Below are 24,794 nucleotides of genomic sequence, written 5' to 3' on the forward strand. Positions count from 1 at the left end.
CCACACTACTCAGTGTTCGGCTGGGTGAGACCCAGATTTTCTATTCCGATCAAGTTGCAGACAGGCTCAGCCGGGGCCTCGGGCCTCAGTCCTCTGGGTCCCCTCGTCACTGCAGATGCGCCATCCTTGCTCCTTACCTGACTGTTGACGCACCCTCTGTCACATGCCCTTTTATTTACTCAGGGACACTGGTCGGCAGTTCATTCCTCTCCATCTTGCCTTATTGTTTTTCTTGTACCTCTCAAAATCTGAGACACGATGACTCCTTTTAAACAATTTTCTCTCCTTACAACTAAAATGTGAAGCCCTTGAGGAACTTCCCTGCCCCGCAAGGCTGCTCTGTTCTGAGGCCACTCAGATATAATCACTCTGCTCGGTACATACTTCGGCCCTGTCCTAGGCTGCCTTCCCTAAACAATTCATCCTCATTCTCTCTCCCCTTTTTAAAAAAAATATTTTATTTATTAGAAGGGAAGAAGAAAGAGTGAGAGAAAAATATCAATGCGTGGAGCCCTCTCATGTGTCCCCTACAGGGGACATGGCCTGCAACCCAGGCATGTGCCCTGACTGGGAGTCGAACCAGTGACCCTTTGCTTCCCAGGCCCGTGCTCAATCCACTGAGCTACACCAGCCAGGGCCTCATTCTTTTTTTTAATAAATATTTTGCTTATTAGAGAGGAGAAGGGAGGGACAAAGAGAGGGAGAGAAACATCAATCGGTTGCCTCTCAGATGCTCCCCTACTGGGGACTGACCCCGCAACCCAGGCATGTGCCTTGACCAGCAATCGAACTGGCGACCTTCACTTTGCAGAATGACGCCCAACCAACGGAGCCACAGCAGTCAGGCTCATCCTCGTCCTTAAAGAGGCTAGGAGCCTTCCCCAGCCTGACCAGCTTAAGTTGTTTTCTCTGCACCCGTTCTCTAACACTGTGATCGTCTGTACACAAGCAGCTTATTCCCTGAACCTCTGGTTCCTAGTGCACAGAAACCATGGCTTATTTTTTCTGTGGACTCCTACCAGCACTTGACAGAGTAGACAGTACTTGCTAAATAAATGAAAAATTATGTTCTCTCAACCTGAAAGTAAGCAAAGCAAGTAAAGCTGTATTACAGATGTCTGCCATCTTACCAGGTCTGGTGACCCGCCAGTGTGTGTAACAAAGTGAGTAGATACAGGCACCCCCAAGAGCTGTGGGTTTGGTTGCAGACCGCCACAGTGAAGTGGGTACCGCAGTGAAGTTACATTCCTTTTGCTGGTGGGAGGTCCTGCCTTCAATTTGTAAAAAATGCATCATCTGTGAAGCCCAGTAAAGCAAAGCATGATAAAACAGAGGATATGACTGTGTAGCAGTCTGGCACGCCCTGGGTACCTGGATACATCAATTCGACTAACATTTAACGAGTTCCTACTGTAGGAGTTCCTACTGTAGGAACTCAAACAGAGGAGAAAAATAATTCCCACCCTACAACAGTAGTGAAGGGTTGGCAAGACAGCAGTGCAGCCATGGGACAGCCTCTCTCTGTCCCCCCGACTCCGTCATCAAGCGCTCGCGGAGCTCTGGAGCGTGTGCTCTGGAGATGTGACTCCTGACTTGACAATTATCTGGGGTGCTCATTTTACTGGGGTTGCCTTGAATTTTTTAATAAACTTATATAAACAGAACCAAACTGGTAAAACAGATGCAAATCCCCATCATTTCAAATGAATATAATGAACTGCATCACTGTGTTAACTAGTCAGGGCCCATTAGGCTTTGCAGAGACTGAAACATTTCATGGTGCACAGGGACGACTGAAGCATGCTGAAGGCAGGAAGTTAAGGCTACAACCAACCCACACTCATGTTCTCAGTAATGGACTTCCCGGTACAATCGTCATAGGAACAACTGCTTGGCTGTGTTCTCAACACAGTCCGGACACTGGCAGGCAGGAGCTCCGCTGGCGTAAGGAGCAGCATTGGCCAGTGGTGGGCACGAAGCCCCTGGGACAGAGGCTGGGAACTAATGGCCAGAGAGCAGGTCAGACACGTGTCTGGGCAGAAACACTGGCTGGGTGATGGTGTAGGGTAGCAAGAGGTGCCCTGTTCAGTAACGCACAAGTGAACACGGAGAGCGCAGAGCATCAAGGAAAACAGGAAGAAATGAAGGCCTGCGGTGGCAGGCAGGAAGTGGGCGGGCGGGCGGTGGGGGTCAGAGAGCGGACTGGACAGACCAGCAGAAGGGCAGGCTCCCAAGGCGCAAAGTATATGCCTCCAACACATGCAGGTGACTGCTCCAGCTCAGAACTTTTCTGTTCAATTTACCGTTCAATCAACAGACACCAGCAGGAACCTTCGTAGGTCTAACGGTCTGAGCATCCACTCGCTGCTTTTATCACCCATCTTATGCTCAACCTACACACCCGGGTCGAACCCAATAGTGGAAAACAAACCGCTCAGTGACAGACTTTTCTGTCTCTAGGCCAGTGATTTTCAACCCTTTTCATCTCGTGGCACTCAACTACTAAAATTCTGCAGCACACCAAAAAATATAGTTTGCCTACCTGACAAAAAAATAGGTGTAATTTTGATTCATTCACACCAGAAAGCTATTGTTGTGTTGGCTGCTGTCATTTTTTTGTTTGACAGTCTAAGGGAAAAGGGGCCAGTGCCCCTGACTAAACAGGTATTGTGCGTTTTACCAATTCTTGTGGTGTATCGCCATGCCTGCTGCAGCACACTGGCTGAAAATCACTCCCCTAGGCAGTGCCATTCTATTCCTAAGCTTCCTTTCTTTTATGTTTATTTTTTTTAAAGATTTTATTTATTTTTAGAGAGGAGAAGGGAGGGAGAAAGAGAGGGAGAGAAGCATCAATGTGTGGCCGCCTCTCCCATGCCGCACACCGGGGGACCTGCCTGCAACCCAGGCATGTGCCCTGACTGGGAATGGAACCAGCGACCCCTTTGTTCGCTGGCCGGCACTCAGTCCACTGAGCCGCACCAGCCAGGGGTATTCCTAACCTTTCAAACAAAACACCCTGGGTTCATTTTCAGCTCACCACATTCTTTCATTATGTACACTCAATTGCAGCCATTTTGGGGTGCCCCTCTTAACCGTCACTGAAAACCTGGGTCGTGCTTCCCCACCTCCTCTCCACTGCCCGTGTGAAAGGCCCTTGCGGCCTCACCCTGGGCTCCCTACTCGGAGGTGGACCCAGTCTGTTATAAAGCCACCCGCCCTCAGGCAGACCCCACACAGGCTGGGCCTCTGTTCCTCTCCCTTTGTTCTCAACTCTCCAGCCTATTTCCTCCCCGTCTGAGTTGAGCAGTAACCTCTGTCATGGCAACCAGGTCTCCCCACTGCACTCGAAGGGCTGCATCTGAAGAGGCGGAACACACGCCTTTGCCACTTCAGAAGGTTCTTAATGTAAGTCTGTTGAATGAATGTCCCGGACGCATATTGCCACAAGCTATGTTTTATTCCTGAGAACACTCAACTATTCATTCATCTAGGGTTCCTTTCTTCTTCATTCTTTCATTCATGTAACTCTGAAAAAAAACAAAACTGTACCTTCTCTCAGCCAGAAACGAAAGGAGATGGTAACTCTCCCATGCTCAGTGCTGCTTGAGAGACTGCCAAGACTCTAACAGCTTTATTAACTATCTTACCTTTTGGTTAGATGCAAATTAAGCAACAGTGTTAGGGAAGTAAATTATTAATCTTAGCCACTTAGCTGTAGTTACTTTCAATTTATTATTGATATGCTCTCCGTATTACCTTGTCTTCCACAACCAGTAGGGCCAAGGACAAAGACAATGACACCAAACTGAGCTTAAATGTTCTTGAAAGGGGTTACATAACCTGTGAAGTCTTTGCTTGTTTCTAAGATCTCTAGATAGCTAAGCCCTATGGGACTAAGCACCAGAGTCTAGAATTTTATAACAAAAATACCAACTGCTCAATTTCTGGCACTGAACATTCTCTAATCATAGCTTAGTAGCAAGTGCTGTAGAGTGAAGGGCTGGGCTAGACATATGTTAAGACTCTTCTATTCCCCCGAACGGTCAGGGAATGCCGACTCTGAACTTGGTTGAACGGTCCTTGAACATCAGATGAGTATGCATAAGATTCACCAGCTTTCAGCCTAATACAGCACATGACCTATTAGTCAAATCCTCTCAAGCAGGGGTATCCAACCCGCAGCCCATGGGCTGCATGCATCCCAGGATGGCTACGAATGTGGCCCAACACAAAATCATAAACTTACTTAAAACACTGAGACTTTTTTGTGATTACATGTCGCAATGTATTTAATGTGCGGCCCAAGACAACTCTTGTTCCAGTGTGGCCCAGACCGCCAAAAGGTTGGACACCCCTGAAAAACTTTCCCAAATTTAAAAGGTTAATTAATTTACCAGATGAACAGATTTTAAAAGCCTCTAGATTTAGTTCAAGAAAACTCTGAAGCTCCTTAATATCAATGTTTCTTGCTGTAAGCCTGAAAACATACTTCACACCTAGCCCGAAAACAACCACATACATTGCCTACACGCTAAATTAACTTCAAAGAACAGGCTTTCATTAAGAAACACGCATCTTCAAAAAACCTTCTACCCCCAAGTCCCTGACTACCAGACGATTTTGAATTCTGCAGAGAACTTAGGCAAGATGAGCTCTCCACTGGAGAGGCACGAATTCGGAACATTCACGACCACGGCCAGAAAGCCACACACTTTGTAAGAGCAGAAAACACGCCAAACGCACGCCAGCCAGCATGGCAACCAGTGAAAGGCCTGAAGGCCCGCTCTCTCCTTTGTTTGAAGGAGGACTCTGCTTGTTCACAAGGTCTGTTTACCTAGTGCAAACTGGGAGGAAGAAGCTATTCTTGGACAAATAAACACTGGGAAATCACAATGACAATAGAAAATGAGGTAAAAGTCTCCTAGTTAGGACCAGTTAAGGTTTATGGGAGCCTCACTGAACAGTCAAGGGCATTTCAATCACTAAGGTGAATTTCACAATGGGAATGTATTCCCAATGTAGTGGTCACTGGGAAAAGTTTGTCCTTCACTGCCAATTTTCTAGCGACTCTACGTAAAGAATGCCACAGCGGAACACGCCCATGGGGTGTCTTACGGGGAGCTGCTTCTCCCACTTCTCTTCCAGTGAGTCTAATTAGTGTCTTCCCACCCCCTATCTGCAGAAGAATAATGGAGGAAATTCTGCTGCCTTGCTCTAAAACACATTTCAGATGGCTGTTGTGAATCAGTTTACCTTGAACACAATGTCATCTCCCACATGCCAACCTTTTCTTTTTTAGTGACACACTACTAGTAAATGTTTTTTTTCTGCAAATGCTTGGACAGGGTAGAGATAAGAGTATAAAGAACAGACTGCTCGCTGTTTTGAGAGATATTGGATCTTTTTTGGGCTAGCAGCTTGGTAAACTTAAAACCCATAGCCAATCCTGTACACAGTCACGTGTGTCTGGACACAGGAACACAGCGTTCCATGAAAGAAGAGCCACCGCAGGTGGCAGTAGGTTACAGGGAACCTCGGGACACCAGGGATTGAGAGCCCTCACGGTCCTTGAAGCATCACCTGCCTTCGCATGGACTCAGAGTCCGCTAGCACAGAGACGACATGGTCCTGGCCTGGGGATCAGTGTTTCGTATTTACTCCAGCTAAACACGCAGCGCCCTGCCTCACTTCACACAACGCTGGCATAGGTGGAGTTAAGTGTGCCCGGTTTATATCTGTGTTTTTAGTCAGATCATTCTGCTGCAATAACCAAAAGTTAATCTCGGGAGAAGTCAAGTACACATTCCTGCCACTTTATCATTCTCAATAGTGAGTATATATAAAACAGGCCTTTCCCTTCCACCACAAGCTGGGTGAGCAACTTGTGGGACTTCAGATGTAACATCTTTTTTCAACTTTTTATCAATCTCCAGAAGCACTAAAGTATCGAACACCAATTCATAAGTACTGAAAGCACTGATGCTTGATTTAGAAAATTTAGCAGTACAGCCACTTAAAAATTTTAAACACTGTACTTCAAAATACTTATATATACAGTGTACACTCAAGTTCTGAAGCAAATGTTCGCAGTTTTTTTTAGAAGGCAACGTATGATGCCAAAATAAGACCAAAGCTCAGGATCAGCACAGGTGAACCACTGCAGGGTCCAGACACCGGTGACTTGGACGCCGCTTCCCGTTCTGAGCCGCTAGAGGTCTGCACGTGATCTAAAGGACACCCAGATCTGCAGCCGCAAGGAACCGCTTTTGATTTGGAATACTTGGCACATGGCAGGCACTCAAAAAAAAAGCATTAAACAACAACTATGATAACAAATGACATATTCAAAATTGTGAGTATGTTTAAAATTTTTAAGACTGTCAAACAGTAAAACAGAGTTGTTCTTTAAATGTACAGTTGTATGAATTCTGGCGGATTTGTGGAGCCACCACCCTCAGCACATGGAAAAGCTGGGTCCCCCATAAGGTCCCAGCGCCATTTCTTATGGTCACACCCTCCTCTCCATTTATTCTCCACCAAAAAATAGATTTAAAAACAAGTATATCACATTTCATATGTTTTTAAGTGCTTTTTCTGTATGTATTACCTTTAATTAAAATGACATATACCACCTTGCCTGGTGTGGCTTGGTTGGAATTTCCTTCTGTAAACTAAAAGGTTAGAGTCCCGGTCAGGGCACATGCCTAGTTGCAGGTTCGGTCCCTGGTCGGGGCATGTATAAGTGGCAACCGATAGACGTTCTCTCTCACATCGATGTTTTGATGGTTTTCTCCACCCCACCCCTTCCCCTCTCTGGGGTCAATGAGTATGTCCTTGCGTGAAGATTTAAAAAAAAGAAACCAATTTAAATATAACTTTACAGAGCTCGCAATCCATTCTACAGTTTGTTCCCTATAAGATGCAGCTTCTTAGAGTTTTTCACTATCTTGATGCATATAAATTTCAAATTCTTCCACTGGTTAAAGCAACTTAATGAGAAAAATAATATCTTGAAATAGAAGGATAAAGTTTTGGCTTTCCTTAGGGTTTAAAATTTCTTCTTTGTTAAGACTATGTTATTGATTCTGGTTTGCAGGAAAAAGTTTAAAGTCCTTTTTGTTAAATTCTATCCAATTTGAGCAGAACATCCCTGGTTTTGAATTATCCAGAAGAGGCAAACTCAGAGTCAGAAAGTAGATTAATGGGCGACTGGGCCTGGGTGGGGAACGGGAAGTGACTGCTGATGGGTGTTAACGAGGGTCCGAGGGTCGGGGGTAGAAGGGCACCCCACCGGGTGGTCGTGTAGCTCTGTGACCGCACTGACACTCTCTGAGATGTGCACTTTAAGTAGGTAAGTTGCATGTGGCGTGTGAATTATATCTGAAAAAAGCTCTTATTAAAAAATATCTTAAAATGTGAGTGAAAATAATAAAAAACTCAATGATACACAACACCATCTTTGGATACCTAATCCTCATGGTAAGCAGAAGCAGCACGACTAATCAGAGAGAGGGGAGGGAGGACAGAGAAATTTAACTACTTAAACGATACTAGAATTCACACAGCGCTCACTCACCATCCATGAGGAGCCAGTGGCCCGTGAGAACCCAGATGAGGACGAGCATGACAGACAGAGAGAACGACAGCAGCTCCGCAGCAGTGAAACGCCCACAGCAGCCGAAGGAGATCCTGGAAAACACACGCCACTCAGTGGACCAGCGGCCAATGCACCTCACTCGGTAAGCAAACTCTCCTCTGGCTCGTCAAGACTGAGTTAACTCAGGGCCTGGTTCAGCAGGCAATCATCTAGGTACCCGGCTATTGAAAAAAAAAAAAAAAACCCAAACCTCTTCGCAGTAAACTACACAGGGCTCAGATAATTATATTTCTGAACCCATGTGATAATGTATTTTTTATCCCAAATTATCCATACAGGTGTTTAGAAGTTTGAAGTGACAATATCAATCTTTGGAGATTCTAAGTATAGGGGAAATCCTATTCTTATGAGGAAAACACTGAGGAAAATCAATAACAACTTATTTAGCAAAGAATAAATACTTGTAAGATAGTAAATCCACCTGCTCATCACTAATTCCTGGGAAAATCAGCTGCCCCCAGTGCCTGGCCTCCTAAGTGCACACAGCCTCTAGGTGGCAACAGACTGGTGTCCACGGAGCGACGGCTTTCGGAGGAGAGGCGTGGATACTGGGATTACACCTAAATGGTCGGTCTCCGTGCCAGGTTACCAAAGATGAAAGGTGAACAATGCCCGAGGCAACCACTATTTTCATATCCTATTAACTCACTAGTAAAGGAATAAAAGCCCTGCGTTCAAAGGAAACGTCTCCTCTTTCAATAATCTAAGTAGGAAGCAAATACAATGACTCTGACTTCCTAAGACTGGTTTGTATTTCATCTGCTATGAAAAGGTACAAAAGGAAATACTACCTTTCAGTTTTAAAAATCAAACATCTCATTTCCCAGTTTTCTGGCATTTTTTTGTGCTCCAGTCAAAACAGGAAGTTTAGACTCCCAATAATGTTAACAAGCGTGAAAGAAAAACATACAAGTTTATAATTTAGAGAAAACCGCCAAGTCCTTACTTGTTCTGAGGTGAACAGGGTCTTGTTAAATACTGGCACATCGGGAGAAGAAGAAAAGCAAAAGCTATCGTTGCAAGAACTACAGAAAGAAAACGTATCGTTAAATTTTGTTGCTGTGGCTTTTTTAAACATTATTTAAAAAATGGCATGACTTAAGCAAACAATCATTTCCTAGAATACTTTTCTTGACAAGTGAATGCCACCCAATTAACCAGAGAAGAAAAACACCTTCCTTTAGCACTGCCCAGATAACCTCTTTAGAAAACGGATTTGGAGGAGGAGTCATAGGCAGTTTTCCTCGTTCTCCTCGATCACAGAGGAAAGACGAGCAGCGGGCCAGGGACTGTCTCCCGGTGTGTCCCCGGGGTCCACAGTGGTCCCCACTGCCGTCACTGCTCAGCTTCCCAACCAAGCGGAGAGCTGGCAGTCAAGTCATCTCCATTAGCTATCAATGTTTCTCTCGGTGGAAACGTCAGCAGGGTTTCCGATGACCACTCTGCCCAACTGGACTTTGGTGACCTATCGCCGAGGTGACCCCACGGTGGTGTCGCAGAGCCCCTGCGCTCTCAAGCTCCTGGTCCTGGCCCTGATTATGCTGGCATGTGTGTCAGTGGTTCAAGGAGAGTGAGGGGGGGAGAAGCCAGACTTGAGAAGAAAAACCTGACAGATGGCATGATGTATAAATCTTAATTTTTAAATGATGATAAAAAATGGTGAACACGTTTCCTTTCAGGTTAGTGTTAAGAGCAGCAAAATTCATTTACCTGCTGTACATATTGTAAAAACTACTTGAACTGAGTCAAAGAAGAAGAACATTACTAGGAGAGAGACAGACGCTCCAATGGGAAGGAACAGGGCCTGGGTAGAGTCGATCGTCTGGATGCCTGAAAGAGAAGAAGGGACAGATCAACCGCTTACGTAGCAAGCACCACGCAATACACTGCAGATACATTAACTCATCAGAACGCGGACAGTTCTAGGGATTAGAACGTAAGGTAGAGATTACTGAGGCCCCCTGAATCTTTCTTTCCCAATGAGATTATGAACGCCTTGCTCACCTCGAAGTGCCTTCATTATAGTAGGTGCTCAAAAAATACTTGAATTGAGGTGCTAACCATCTGGATAACGGGGGGCCAAAAACAAAAACAAACAAAATCAAGAACATTCAAAGGTGGTAAAGATTCAGATTCATCTATTTGAGTACATTTGTGGTCTTGTGCATAGGGCTGGTGAAAGAGGTAGTTTAAAGCCACGGACTGAAATTACTGCTGCTCATTGGGGAATTTACTGTACTAGTGCTCACTCTTCCCCACTGTGGGGAAGAGTTGAGGACTGACTTTGGGGGAAGGGGCAGAACAAAACATCTGAAAACAGCAAATCAGAAAAACTACGGGAACATCCTAAGGAACAAAGAGCGTTTAGCACAGTGGCTCTCCATTCCTGGCTGCTCATCACAATCACCTGGGGAGCTTAAAAAACTACAATGCCCAGGCCCAACTCCAGACTAATTAAAATGAAATCTCTGGGGATTAATAGGCCCAGCTAAAAACTCTCCATACAATTTTATTTTGCATCCAGTGTTGAGAAACATTAATAGAATATTTGGTGGAAAAGGTAAACATAACCACTGAATGAACAGTTCGCTAATTTTATCTCGTGCGTGATCTGCTTCCAATGAACCCTGCTGAGATATCATTAAGTGTGTAAAAGGAACTAAAGAAGTAATTTTCATTAGCTGTGTGTGTCTATTTTTCCAATACCACAGTGTTTTGATTATTGTAGCTTTATAGAATAATCTGAAGCCAGGAAGTATGTATGATACCTCTGGGTTTTTTTCCTCCCCCGTCAGGATTGCTTTGGTTGTTTGGGGTCTTTTGACACCCAGACCAATGGAATTGAATGAAGAGCCCAGAAATAAATCCATACATATATGGGCAACAAATCTGACAAAGGTGCCAAAAATACACAATGGAGAATGAACAGCTTCTTTAATAAATGGTGTTGGAAAGTCACCAGCGATACAGAGAAACTAGACTGTTGACACTGTAACATAAAAATTAACTAAAAATTAATTAAAAACTTGGATATAAGACCCAAAACAATAAAATACAAAGAAGAAAACATAGGCACTAAACTTACGGACCTTGGCCTCAGGTTTTGTGAACCTGACCCCAAAGGCAAGGGAAATAAAAGCGAACATGAATGAGTGGGACTGCATCAAGCTAAAAGGTTTATTTATGCCCAGCAAAAGAAGCCATCAACAGAAAGGCAACCAACTGAATGGGATGAGATATTTGCAAATGATACCTACGATAAGGGGCAAATATCCAAATTATATGAAAAACTCACACAATTCAGTAACAAAAAAAGTAAAAAACCAAACTCTAATTAAAACACGGGCAGACAGCCTGAACAGACACTTTTTACAAGGAGGACAAAGACGGCCATCGGACACATGAAAAGATGCTCAACTTCACCAGCTAGAAGGGAACTGCACATCAAAACCACAACGAGAGGCCTACCACCTCACACCTGTTAGAATGCCTATTATCAATAAGATGAGAAATAGCCCTGGCTGGCGCGGCTCAGTGGACTGAGTGCCAGCCCGCGAACCAAAGGATCATTGGTTCAATTCCCAGTCAGGGCACATGCCTGGGTTGGGGGGCAGGTCTCCAGCAGGAGTGCAGGAGAGGCAACCACACACTGATGTATCTCTGCCTTCCTTTCTCTCTGTGCAAAAATAAGCAAATAAAATCTTTAAAAAAAGACAAGAAATAACAGAGAGGATGTGGAGAAAAAGGAACCCTCATACACCGCTGCTGGGAATGTACGCTGCTCCAGCCACTACGGAAAACTTTACGGAGTCCCTCAAAATATTAAGACTGGAGCTACCGTAGGACCCGGCAATTCCTCTTCTAACTGCCTGAACATTTTGAAAACATTTATTGTAAAGGTATATGTACCCCTGTTTTTTGCAGCACGATGCACAATAGCCAAGACATGGGGACAACCAGTGTTCTCCGAGGAGTGGCTGGATCAAGAAGAGGTGGCACTAACATACTGCTGTTAGGAAGGACTAAATGCTGCCATATGTGACAATATGGATAGACCTTGAGAGTTACGTATGCTGTGTGAAATAAGTCGGAGAAAGACAAAAACCATATGATTTTACTCATATGTGGGATGTAAAACAAAGCAACAAGTAAACGAAAACAACACACTCCCGGACACTGACAACGGTGTGTGCTTACGGCGGGGTAGGGAGAGGAGGAAGAGGGTGACGGTCACAGGCAGGGTGGCGGGAGGAGACCCAACTGCGTGGTGAGCACACAGTGCAGTGTACAGACGATGTATTGCAGAGCTGGCCCCCCTGAAGCTTGTCAATTATTTACCTTAATAAATGTATTTTTATTATAAAGAAATATTAGTAGTAAAAAAATAATAGTAAAAGCCTCTCCACTAAATGAAGGCTATGAATAAAATATGCAACCAAGATGAACACAACTAGACACAAAAGGCTGTGCAATCGTGAACCAACATTTAAAACTTGCTCTTCAGCATTTAAATTTACCTGTCCCTGAGGAAGCTATTTAGAAATTTTGGTAAAATAAAATATTAAATATTTTTACAAAACAAAAGTTGCTTCTATTGGCTGGGTAGATGAGTGAATCACTCACTCAGGAATGGAGCATTTCAATCCAGGAGCAACGATCAACAGGTCAAGACAGACAAATGATCGAGACAAGGTCTGTCCCGAATCACAGAGGTAAACCCGTTCAGCATGGCCACAAATCACGGAGGGGGGCCGTTTTCATACCTCAAAGAGTCTCGTGGATAGTTAGACAAAACTATGAAATCTCTCAATTTCCTAGTTTTTTAAAAAAAGACTATTTCTTTTTAGAAAGAAGAGGAGAGAGGGAGAGAGATAAAAGAGGGAGAAAAACATCAATCAGTTGCCTCTCATACACTGCCTTATGGGCCCCAACTGAGGCATGTGCCCTGACCAGGAATTGAACTGGTGACCTTTCTCTTTGCAGGATGACACCTAACCAACTGAGCTACACCGATCAGAGCTGACTTTGTTTTTGAGTGTTCTACGACAGTTCAAAGAAGAACTAGAGGAAACTACAGAATTTCAGGGTCCTTTAACAACAGAAAATAATGATTTTTTAAATGAATGATTTTTATAATATGGTAAGAAATAAAGCTTTTAAAAATCTGTAAATGTTAAAGTACACCCCCTTTTCCTATAAAGCGAAGCATCATATTCTGCAGATTAATTACTGTATTTGTTTATAATAAATCTAAATATTAGTAATTCATTCTGCAACCAAATGCAGAATGGAATACAAAGAACCCTTCCAGAATATGAGCTAGATCGCACAGACTTGTTTTTACAAAGCACAGGTTTTAAAACCAGGGACTATTTACACACCACTCCTGTTAGTTCCATAGAAGGGTGCCGGAGAGAGCGCACCAGACGGCAATGTCAACAGGCCCGTTAGGCTTCTTGAGTTGCTCACGATGTGCTACCTACACCGAGGCACACAACTTCCACTCTGCACTTCCGAAGGGTCTGGGAAAATGGTCCTGAAGGGGAGGAACTATTTCTTAGAAATTTTAGCCAAAATCCAGTGACTTATAAAAAAAAAACAAAAAAACCCACCAGAGCAAAGCAAACAGAGCAGCCATAACTGGGAGAGTTTAAGTGCAGCTGCATGATCTTTAAAGCCAAAATCAACATAAGGAGAAGGCATCACGACAATTAAAAATTATGTATGGAGACATTATTTTCAGCATTCATGGAACATGGCTACAGGCTAATCATATGTCTGGCCATGAAACAGACATTGGGCAATACACCAGTGTTGCTGATAATTGTTAAAGTTACTGATTTTGTACCCTCATGAGAGAAGGATGCCCTTAACTAAATATTATTTGACTGAACACCTAGTTGGCAACATGAGGAGTTTTTAAAAGTCACTGCCAGATCTTACAAAGTTTAGAATCTAGGTGGGGACATAAAGATGTATATACTGTATCTCTATTAATAAAGAGAACTTCAACTGTGTATCTCCATCAATCTTCGCAGTTCAAATAAATTATATGGGAAACGCAGTAAAGGACTTCCAAATGTTATGTAATGGGGAGTGGGGGAGCTTTAACAAAACCACTTAAATTAAATGAAGGACTGATATGCCAGGGTTAAAATCTCTGTATGTGGACTTCTTGGGGCAGATGTAGTGATGAAACGGAAGTCACAGCAAGATTAGAGAAAATCAAAGAGGACTGGAAGGGACCCCACCCCATCCGAACTCTTTCCACTGGGAGACATTTCACACCTGCGGAGAAGTGCCCGAACCGGAAGTGCAGAGCACAGTGAGTCAGGACACAGACAACACCGCCCAGGTCGAGAAACAGAACCTTACCAACCTCAAGTCCCTGATACGTCCCTCCCAGTCACCACTTCCTCTCTTGCTTCCAAAGCGGTGGTCCCCCCCAACCTTTTTGGCACCAGGGACCAGTTTTCATGGGAGACAATTTTTCCACGGACGGGGTGGCTGTGGGTGGATGGTTCTGCCATGATTCAGATGCATTACATTCAAGCTCACCTCCTGCTGTGCGGCCCCATTCCTGACAAGCCCGGACCAGTACCGGTCCATGCCCTGCTCCAAAGGGTTAGCTGCCTTTTAGGATACTTTCTTCTTTGCTTTACTTTGTTTTCTACCTGAGTACACACTTTTAAATACTAATATGTTTATTGTGCCTGTTTTTTTAAACTTACAATACACATGAAATTGTAATATTTGTTTTTTTTCTGTCTGGCTTCTTTCACTCAATATGCCGTTGCGCACAGCTGTAGTGCACTCGGTTTCATGTCCTGATTCTTATTTATTGTGGGAACAGGCAACTGCAACCTCTGAGAGAGATCTCTCCTACTCACTTTCTCCTTCAATCAGGTCAAAACATTCTCACCAAAATCTTAACACTAAACTCATACCTCCCTTTTCTTAGAACTTTCCCCCATCCCCACAATGTGACCGTCGAGGACGTCAATCTCTTTAGCAACTACATAATCTCTTGTATTTCTCTGTCCATCTTTCAGGCTATTATTTCTTTGATTTTTGATAAATGCATCCCCTTCTCCATGCCATCCCTTCAATCTGGAATGGTGTCTTGCTCCATAATCAAGTCCTGACCTTCTCTGCAAAGGTGGCCTTTCCTTTCGTTATGTTGATCCTGCTTATATGGGAGTGAACTGCATTCTAGCCTAATCTGTGCTTATCTTTTTGGTATCCGTGGCCCAGATTAGGCACTGAAGAAATATATTTGTTGAGGATAATTCAGCAAGGATGGGAGGGAGATTTTAGAAAATAACCATTTAAATAATCACACACTACTCTATTTAAAATTTATTTATTTTTAGTGAGAGGAAAAGAGAGGAAGAGAAACACTAATGTATGAGAGATACATAGATAGGTTGCCTCTTGCCCCCCAACTGGGGACCTGGCCCAAAACCTAGGCATGTGCCCTGACTGGGAATCAAACTAGTGACCCTTCCATTTGCAGGCCAGTGCTCAATCCACACCAGTCAGAACTTTTTTTAAAAAAATTTATTGTTTGTAACTACTCAAGCACAGTTTTCTGTCTTTTACTCCCATCCCAGCCCACCCACCCACTCCGTCCCATAGGACAACTATTCTTTAGACACTGATTAAGAATGAAATTTAAAAAGTGACATTCCAGAGCCCTGTCTGGTGTAGCTCCGTGGATTGAGCGCAGGCCTGTGAACCACATGATCCCAGTTTGATTCCCAGTCAGAGCTCATGCCTGGGTTGCGGGCCAGTTCCCAGCAGGGAACTCACGAGAGGCAACCATACATTGATATTTCTCTCCTTCCTTTCCTCTCTAAAGATTTAAAAAAAAAAAAAAAAGTGACATTCCAGGTAACTTCTTTCTGCTTCATGGACTGACTCAACCACTTATTTGAGGATAAAACTGTACTTATTTGTATTTCTCTTCAGTTTCTAAGATGCAATTTATGTAACAGGTTTATAATCTGGTTTAACTACATCATTTGTGTACATACTATATAACACAGAACTTTTAAAGGGGCTTCAAGAATATAAATATAAAGTGATTTGCCCTGACTGGTGTGGCTCAGTGGGCTGAGCTTCACCCCGCACACCGAAAGGTGCAGGTTTAATTCCTGGTCGGGGCACAAGCCTGGGTTGTGGACCTGGTCCCTGGTTGGGGGCGTGTGGGAGGCAGCAGATCAGTGTGTTTCTCTCACACACTGATGTTTCTCCCTGTATTCCCTTCTCTCTAAAAATAAATAAATAAAATCTTTTTTTTAAGAGTATAAAGTGAGTTGGCTTAAAATGTTGATAGATGGTAAACTGCTATGCAATAATTTAACCTGAGTATCAGATCCTGACACCGGGTTTTACCTGGTGCTGGTAATCAATCCAATGGTATAACATGTTACCTCATATAAGAGTCCATGTTGTAAGCTTAAGAAAAAACTCATATTTAACTGATTCTACTTACTGTATTTATCATGTCCACTCACACTGCTGGAGACAACACATTTAACGGGGTGAAAGCTAGGCAAGTACAATTTCATTGATGGGATAATATAATAACTACACAGAAAACGAAACATTATTAAGCGATCACCAATTTAACTTCCAAGATCCTCCATGATATTCTCTCTAATTTCACATCAGACCCCTAATATTTCCTCCCTGTTCAGTGGGGATGCTAACTCTGTAAGTCATGCTCGTTCTCCCCGCTGTGTCTGTTACTACATTCTTCCCACCTGGAATGCCGAATTCTCCACCAATCCAAGTTCACTGTCTCAAGTCAAACTCAACCTTCTCTAGGAAACAAAGTCCCTTACTAACCCGACCCTCTGCTGCTCACCCCCACCTGCCTTTCTCTTTACTCTCCGTACATGGCTGTCGAAATGACTTCATCTCTAGTGCTAACTCTGACCTACTGATAGGAGATGCTGTTCAGAAGGATTCTGAGGCCATGTTAAAGTATCTCCTGTAGGAATAGGATGGCAAGTGGTATTTTTTATGTCTGTCTTAGCATTTTATGAACACCTTGGAACGCATTTTGGTCACACTGCCCACGTGATAGCTTGGGAACCAGCTCTTGCACTTACTTCTGCATCTTTCAATATACCTAATAGATTGCCCCATGCATGTTAAGTTTCCAATATCAATCTCTTAATTCAAAGCAATTCTCGTTTCTAATTTAATTCTCTTTTTATAATAAGCATTACCAATTTTTTATAACTACATCGAGGTACAATTTATAAAATTCACCCATTTTAAGTGGATAATTCAATAATTTTTTGGTGGCAAATTTACCAAGTGTGAAGCCATCACCTGAAAAAGATTCCCTCATGCCAGTTTACAGTTAATTCTTCTTCCTATCCCTAGGCCCAGGCAACCACTAATTCCTCTCTCTCTATATATATTTACCTTTTTGGAAATTTCCCATAAATGGATTCATACAACATGTATTCTTTCCAGTCTGCCTTCTTTTACTTAACACAGTATTTTAAGGTTCATCCATGTCGTAGCATGTATTTCATTCTTTTTAATGCTGAAGAGCATTCCATATATAGATAGACTGTATTTGTTTATTTGTTCACTAGCTTATGGATCTTTCAGTTGCTTCTATTTTTGGCTATTAGGAATGCTGCTGCTGAATATTTGCCATATAGCACACTTTTGTTTTTTAAACATGTGTTCTTGTAAATTCTAAATATCAGAAGAGACAGTATTTAGTTTTGCGAGTACTTCAAGCAGTTATCTTTAAGAGTCACTGAGTGAATTGATGATCAACACATATAAAATGATCAGCCTCAACAAAGAATTTAAATGAAGTTATAAACCGGCAGATACTCATCTATCTTGCTTATCTTTAAGAAGATAAAGAACCCTCAGTAGCCAGCTTTTAAGGCATGAGTTAAAAGCAGTACACAAGGAATCAGTAGTTCAGATTCAAAACAAAGAACATAACAAATTGTACCGGACAGATTAGATTCTGTTACACGACATAAATTTTGAACCCAGAGAATTAACTGCGGTTATAGAAAGAGTGAAATTGTAACAATTACAGGTATGGAAGTTAACTGACATGAAGTGCCTTACTGTTATTGCTGCTGTTGCCATTGAAAGACCCGGAAGAACTGCTACTGTCTTTCTCTTTATCTTGATTTTCAAAATCCATATTAAGGGACCTGTGGAAAAAAATCATATAGGTTAAGTTTTAGTTTTGCTTAAGAAAAAAGTTAGTTAGAAAAGTCAGTAACAAAATAGTATTTTAAAATGCTAAGGTATCAGGAGAGAAACGAGGTCATTTTTGAACAACTCTGCAAAACAGTTCTTGCCACATTTCAAAAAACAACCTACATTCCTTCCAATATGTCCAAGTTCGAGAGTTTTAAAAGCGCTCCACTGTGGCTGAATCTTCCAGCACATCCTTAATTACTTCCTTATGTTATAAATACCTAGAAGGAGAAATGCTGGGTCAAAGGGCAAGCACAATTTTGAGACTATTACATACTGCACAACTACTTCCAGAAGGGCTGGACCAATTCGCTCTGAGAGCAGTACATGGAAAGTACCTGTTTGTCTGCACCCCTGCCAGCCTTCATCCAACAAGTATGTATCTGCATTTCTACCCTATCTAGACTGTTCCAGGTCTGGGAGAGGCCATGAATAGTGAATAAAACAGACCTTACATTGAAAAAGAGGAAGACTGACCATAAACAAGAAAAGTAAGTTAAATATATGGCTTATTAATAGAAAGAGCTAGGGGAAGAGGGCAGGAAATGCGATTAGGTTTGAAATTTTAAATAGGGTGGGCAGGGAAGGCCTCCCTGGTGTGACTTTTGAGTTAAGACCTGAAGGAAGTCGTTATTGTCAAGCTGGAGGACTAAAAATGCTGTTTCAATTCAGAATTCTTCCACTCAGAACAATTTTATGAACATGAATTTGCCTACTTATTTATATAACAAATCAGTTAATCAGGTTTTTTGTAAGAAATTTAGAACACCAGTTTGACAAGACAAAGCCCATTTGTGAGAGCAAATGGCATGGAAGTAGCCCTGGAGCTGAGGAACAGCTTCGATTTTCGGCAGAATTTGTGAGTCCACAGCCTTCTGATCACCCTTGCGCCGTTCTGTAATCTCGTGTTTCTCTTCCTCCGTGTCCAGATCTCCCCCTCCTGGCGTCCGGGCTCGAGCAGCTGCTGCTGCTGCTAAAGTGAGCATCAGTGAGATGCTTGGGGACTTTCACACCACTGATACCAAATTTGGAGGAGATGGCAATGACAAATTTCTGATGTGTTCTAGCTATGTGGAGGAACTCGATGAAGGTACAGAGGTCCAGTCACAAGCAACAAGGCACTGTTCGGCTCCTTCGGGAACACCAGGGAGGACGAGGCGAGAATGGTCCTCCATTCTCCTGGAGAGATGCTGGCCCGCAGTTCCCCACATGCTGACTGAGGGCTTCCTGCCACAGCTCAGCTGCTTCTGAGGCAGTCTTCAGTAGGAGAGTGAGTAGGCATTTTGCAGAGTTTTAACCACTTGGGCACCAACATTCTTTGTAACTACCAGGTGGTTTTGTAACAGCAGCAAGAACACTTTCCTTTTTCTTTTCAATCCTGGATTTAGCTGTGGAATACTTCCTCTCATACCTGGCCCTTCGGGAATACCTGCCAGCTCCTCTGAGGAGGACAGGGTTTCGGCTGCAGTGTGGCTTCCCCTTCTTAGGCGTCTTGGCCTGGAGCTTCCCCTTCTTAACCTTCCACCAGCATCAGCCTTCTTGGCTTGGGGTTTCTTCTCCTTCGTACCTGGCTTCTAGGTTTTTTCACACGTCATCTTGCAAGATAGGAAAGAACTCTTTTCTCTCTCTCTCTCTCTCTCTTTCTCTCTTGTGAACGACCTGTTCAAATCCTGGGTGCATTTCCGACATTCCTTTAGAGGAGGGGTTTGTGGGCGTCCGTCCGCATGGTGAAAAGACCTTCCTGTGATGATGGAAACGCTCTGTATCTGCAGTGACCAGTGTGGTAGACATTAGCCGCATGAACACTCAAAAAAGGGGGGAATACGACTGAGGCACTGAATTCTACGTTATTTAATTTTAACTAATTTGAATTTAAATACTTCAAGAGATAAAACTATACAACTCTTACATGAAAACAGAGGCAAATCTTTATGACTTTGGATTCGTTCAAACCATTATTATATCATTGCTGATTTTCATTTGTATTGAGAGGGGGAAACTAAAATCTTCAGCTACATTTGTGAATTTATTTCTCTTTGAAGTTGCATCAGCTTTTGTCTCAAGCATTCTGAAGATCTTTTAATAGATGCATAACACTTGGGATTATTATATCTTGTTCCTTAATTGATCCCTGTATCATTATGAAAAACCTTCTTTGTAGTAGTATCTCTTGCTCTGGCAGTTGCTTTGTCTGATATTAATACAGCCATTCCAGCTTTCTTTTCATGAGTATAAGCTTGGTTATCTTTCCCCAATCTTTCACTTTGTCTTTTTTTCTGGCTTTGTATCTATAGTATGTAATTGGATCTTGCTTTAAAAAAAAATCCTCACCTGGGGATATATTTATTGCTCTGGGCTGGGGGAAGGGGGGGTGGAAAGAGAGAGAAACATCACCCAGTTGCCTCTCATACATCCCCTGACTGGGGACCGAATCAGCAACCTTTTAGCGTATGGGAAAACCCTCCAACCAACTGACACCGAATCAGGGATGAATCTTGCTTTTTAATTGAATCTGAAAATTGCCACCTTTTAATCAGGGGATGTTTAAGCCCATTTATGAAATTACTGCTACGATTAGGTTTGATGCTATAGTGTTGCTATTTGTTTTGTATTTGTATATTTTTTGAGGTTCCCATTTATCTGCTTTTTTGATATTGACACAGAATTTTTTATGAATCTGTTATCATCTTTGTTGTCATTAGTTATAACTCTTAATTTCAAGTGATTGTTACAAAGTTCACAACTTACATTTTTAACCCAGTCTACCTTCAAGTTACAGTATATTACTTCACATACAGTTGAAAACTTTACAATAGTTACGTTTATTTTTCCCTCTTAACCTCTGTACTACTACTGCCATGCATTTTACCTGTTACAATATAAACTCCATGATTTTATTTTTGTTTATACAATTATTTTTAAACAGTGTTAAATAAGAAAAAAGTCTTTTATGTTTATCAACGTAATACCATTTCTTGATCTTCACTCCTTTGTGCAGCTCCGGACTTGCAACTGACACCATTTTTAAGTACGCATGTCCTTCGACATTTCTCGTAGTGCAAGTCAGTTGGCGATGAATTCTGCCAGGTGTTGTGTGTCCGAATACACATTTACCTTGTCGTCATGTCTGGAAGGTGTTTTTGCTATGGCATGCTACGCTGCCAGTTTTTCCTTCTGTGCTGTCAAGCTGCTGTTCCATTGTCTTGTCACTTGTTCTGTAGTAAATGAGAAATCTGATGTCCATCCTTCTCTTTGTTCCTGTGCACAGAACATATCTGGGCCCTGCCCCTTCTTTCCCTGGCTGCTTTTTAGATTTTCAATTTTATCACTGGTTTTGAGCAATCTGATTATGAAGTGCCTTGGTATTGTTTTCTTCATGTTTCTTGTGCCTGGAGGTCATAGAGCTTCTCAAATCTGTGGGTTGTAGTTTTCTTTTGAAGCATGAAAAAATTTTGGCCCTTCTTTCTTCAAGTATTTTCCTGTCCCCCACTTTCTTCTCCTTTCAGCGACTCCAGTTACCCACGCATTAGGCCACTGGAGGTTGCTGTGTGATGTCTGATAGCTCAAGAATACTCTTTTCATTAACATTTTTTTCTCTTTATTTCATTTTGTACAGTTTCTATTGTTATGCCTTCAACTTCGTCAGTCTTTTCTTCTGCAATTTCTACTTGATAATTCCATCCAGCGTGTTGTTTTAATCTCAGATATTGTTTTCATCTCCAGAAGTTTGATTTGGGTATTTTAAAATATCTACCTACCTTTCTGTACATGTGTAATACAATTACACTATGTTCTGATGGACTTCTCTGCTAATTCTAACAACTGTATCAACTCTGGGTTGGTTTTGATTAATTGTGCTCATCACTGGTTACGTTTTCCTTCCTCTTTGTTTACCAGACATTTTGAGTTTAACTGTCTCAATATTTTTATGTGCTGTGGCCTGGTAGCTCAGTTGTTCAGAGTGTCGTCCCAATATGCCAAGGTTGTGGGCTTGATGCTGAGTCAGGGCACACAGAAGAATCAGTGAATGAATGTATAAATAAGTGCAACAACAAAACAATGTTTCTTTCTCTCCCTATTCCTCTCCTGCCTGCCCCCTTCCTCTTTCTAAAATCAATAATACGTTTAAAAATACTTTTATATTGATACTAGCTGCTTGATTTTTAACAAAGATTTTATTTATTTCTAGAGAGAGAAGATGGCAGGGAGAAAGACAGGGAGAGAAACATCAGTGTGTGGTTGCCTCTCACGTGCCCCTTGCTGGGGACCTGGCCCGCAACCCTGGCATGTGCCCTGACTGGGCCGTGCAACCCTTAGGTTCACAGGCCAGCACTCAACCCACTGAGCCACACCAGCCAGGGTGATATTTTTATAATACTATAACTCTTCCTGAGCTTTGTTCTGCAATGCTGTAAGTTATTTGGAAATAGTTTAATTTGTTCGAGCCTTGCTTTCATGATTCATTAGGCAGGTCTGAAATAGTGTTTGGTCTCGGGTAATTATTCTCTACCACTGAAGCAGGACCTTTCCGAACGCCTTCCCCAATGCCACAGGAATTATAAACTTTTTCATGCTGGCTGGTGGGAACAGGTCCTTTCCCCTTCAACACTTACCTTATCTTTCCTCAGTCTTAAGTCATTGCCTGGCACGCACGCACTGACCCGTACTGACCCACACTGACAACCGCCCAGGGGCCCTCAGGCAAACCTCTTTCATATTCTGACTATTTGATTCCAGCTGCCTCAGTCTCTCTGGACCCTCAGCTCTGTCTCCTTGACTTAGGCAATCCTTCTCCCTGTACCACAACCCAGAAACAATTTTTAATGTTTAAGTTTATTTTTGACAACAAAAAATGTGTATGCAGATGGTTTCTGACTTTATGGTGGTTCAACTTGCAATTTTCCAACTTTACAATGGTGCAAAAGTGAAACATTCAGTAAAAACCAGCTGTTCTCCAGCCTCATCAGAAGACAGATATTGCTGAGCCTGTGGCTGTCACATCCCCATCAACCAGCAATGAATTTTAGTTCAAGGCTTCAACCATTCTTCGGGCCCACATTTTCCACTGTGTATGTGAATGGCGCACACACATACATTCTGTTTTCCCTTTCAGTACAATATTCAATAAATTATGTGAGATATTCAATGCCTATTATAAAACAGGCTCTGTCTTATATCATTTTGTCTAACTGCAGACTAATGTAAGTGTTCTGAGCACATTTTAGGCAGGCTAGGTAAGCTATGGGATTTGGTAGCTAGGTGTATTCAATTCATTTGTGACTTACAATATTTTCAACTTACGATGGGTTTATCAGGACATAACCCATCATTAAGTCAAAAGACGTCCGTATATTTAAAGTATACAACACGTTTTCATATATGTACGCACGGTGAAATGATTACCACAATCAAACTAGTTTACATATCCATTACCTCCCATAGTTGCCTTAGCAAATATCAAGTATACAATACATTATTAACAACTATAGTCGCTATGCTGCACTTTAGGTCTCCAGAACTTACTGCTCTTATAACTGAGTGTGTACCTCCCCTTTACTCCTACGCATCAGCCTTTGTTAACCACTATTCTATTTTCTGTTACTATAAAGTGGACTTGGGGCCCTGGTCAGTGTGGCTCAGTTGGCTGAGGGTCATCCTGTAACGAAAAGGTTGCAGGTCTGATTTCTACTCAGGGCACATACCTAGGTGGCCGGTTTGATCCCTGGTCCGAGCACAGAAGCAACCAATCAATGCTTCTCTCTAGCATCGACATTTGTCTCTTTCCCTACCTCTCTTTCAAAAAACAATTACAAATATTCTCGGTTAAGGATAAGAAAGAAGACAAAGAAAAGAAAGAGAGTCAGTCGACTTGGGGCACAGGGGCCGGGGACCATCTTAAGACGACTTGAACTGTTTGTCATTTCTCAGGGTCACTGTCCTTTTTTGTATGAACAGTGTCTTGCAAATCACTGTTTCAGCTGGGGTGGTAAATCCAGTTTCTATTACTCCATCTTCCCCCGCCCCAACTCAAGTGTCTTGCCAATAATAAGCTGCCTGAGAAATTTTAGACCAGCCTCATATTATAATTCCTGGGTCTCATAAAAAAAAAAGTCCCCTTTTAAGCCTTTCACTTTTCCTTCCAGTTACTGTTCTCTCCCTCTTTCAATGCTTTCCTGTGGGTCTGTCAAACTCTTTGGGGACTTACTGCTAAGATGAGTAATATACTACGTTTCTCTGAGCAGCTGGGAAGATCAAGGAGAGACAGGTGTCAGCTTCAAGTAATACAGGATGTCTAGGAAAGCTCAGCTAAGGGATGGCAAACGTAAGGGCTCCTAATTCAAGGATTTGTTTGGTTTTTAGAACCTAGTTTTACTTGATATAGTTTTCCCCTCTGTACTTGAAATGTGAAGGCCCAGTGGGAAATAAGTAGACCACTTCACAAAGCTTTTATCTGATATTTTATAATCTACTTCTCTTATGGAGCTTTCTAGCTCAAAAACGGCACCGCTTTTGGATCTAGGTTTTAGGCCGTAAAACTTGAGAGTCATCCTCCTCGACTCTTCTCGCTCATACAACTCTATCCGTTCCATCAGCGATCTTGTCCGAAGTCTACCGATACCTCATTCCACGCTGTTAGCCTACTTAAAGCCATCGTTATCTCTTGCCAGTACTAGGCCAACAGTCTCTCCCAGAGTTCCTTACTCCACCTTTCCCTCTGACCCAACAATCTATTTCCCAACAGCAGAGATCCCTTTCAACAACAGAGAATTTTGAAATACCTTCAAATATTAAGAAAATAAGCAATACACTTATAAAAAACCTGTGTCAAAAGAAAAAAATCACTAGGTAATTTAGAAAATATCTTGAACTGAGTGAAATTAAA

General features: G+C 42.4%; 1 protein-coding gene and 1 pseudogene across 2 annotated transcripts in view; both read right to left on the minus strand.

Moving 5' to 3' along the window:
• SPPL3 (signal peptide peptidase like 3) overlaps positions 1-24,794 on the minus strand; it is a 73,228-nt gene that overhangs the window by 11,052 nt on the left and 37,382 nt on the right. Inside the window, exons 1-5 of one of the 2 annotated variants that reach the window (XM_053669777.1) lie at positions 17,774-17,863; positions 9,662-9,721; positions 9,368-9,487; positions 8,604-8,682; positions 7,577-7,689 (exon numbers count right to left, since the gene is read on the minus strand). In XM_053669777.1, the coding sequence (XP_053525752.1) occupies positions 7,577-7,689; positions 8,604-8,682; positions 9,368-9,487; positions 9,662-9,677 (328 nt within the window). In that variant the 5' untranslated portion in view covers positions 9,678-9,721; positions 17,774-17,863. Of the gene's footprint in view, positions 1-7,576; positions 7,690-8,603; positions 8,683-9,367; positions 9,488-9,661; positions 9,722-17,773; positions 17,864-24,794 lie in introns of those variants that run through there. The other variant, XM_037156138.2, reaches the window with a different exon arrangement.
• Positions 18,672-19,616, minus strand: LOC119057405 (60S ribosomal protein L6-like; annotated as a pseudogene).

The sequence above is a fragment of the Artibeus jamaicensis genome, unplaced genomic scaffold, assembly GCF_021234435.1.
Source record: "Artibeus jamaicensis isolate MK-2021 breed Jamaican fruit bat unplaced genomic scaffold, CSHL_Jam_final contig_525, whole genome shotgun sequence".
Lineage (NCBI taxonomy): Eukaryota > Metazoa > Chordata > Mammalia > Chiroptera > Phyllostomidae > Artibeus > Artibeus jamaicensis.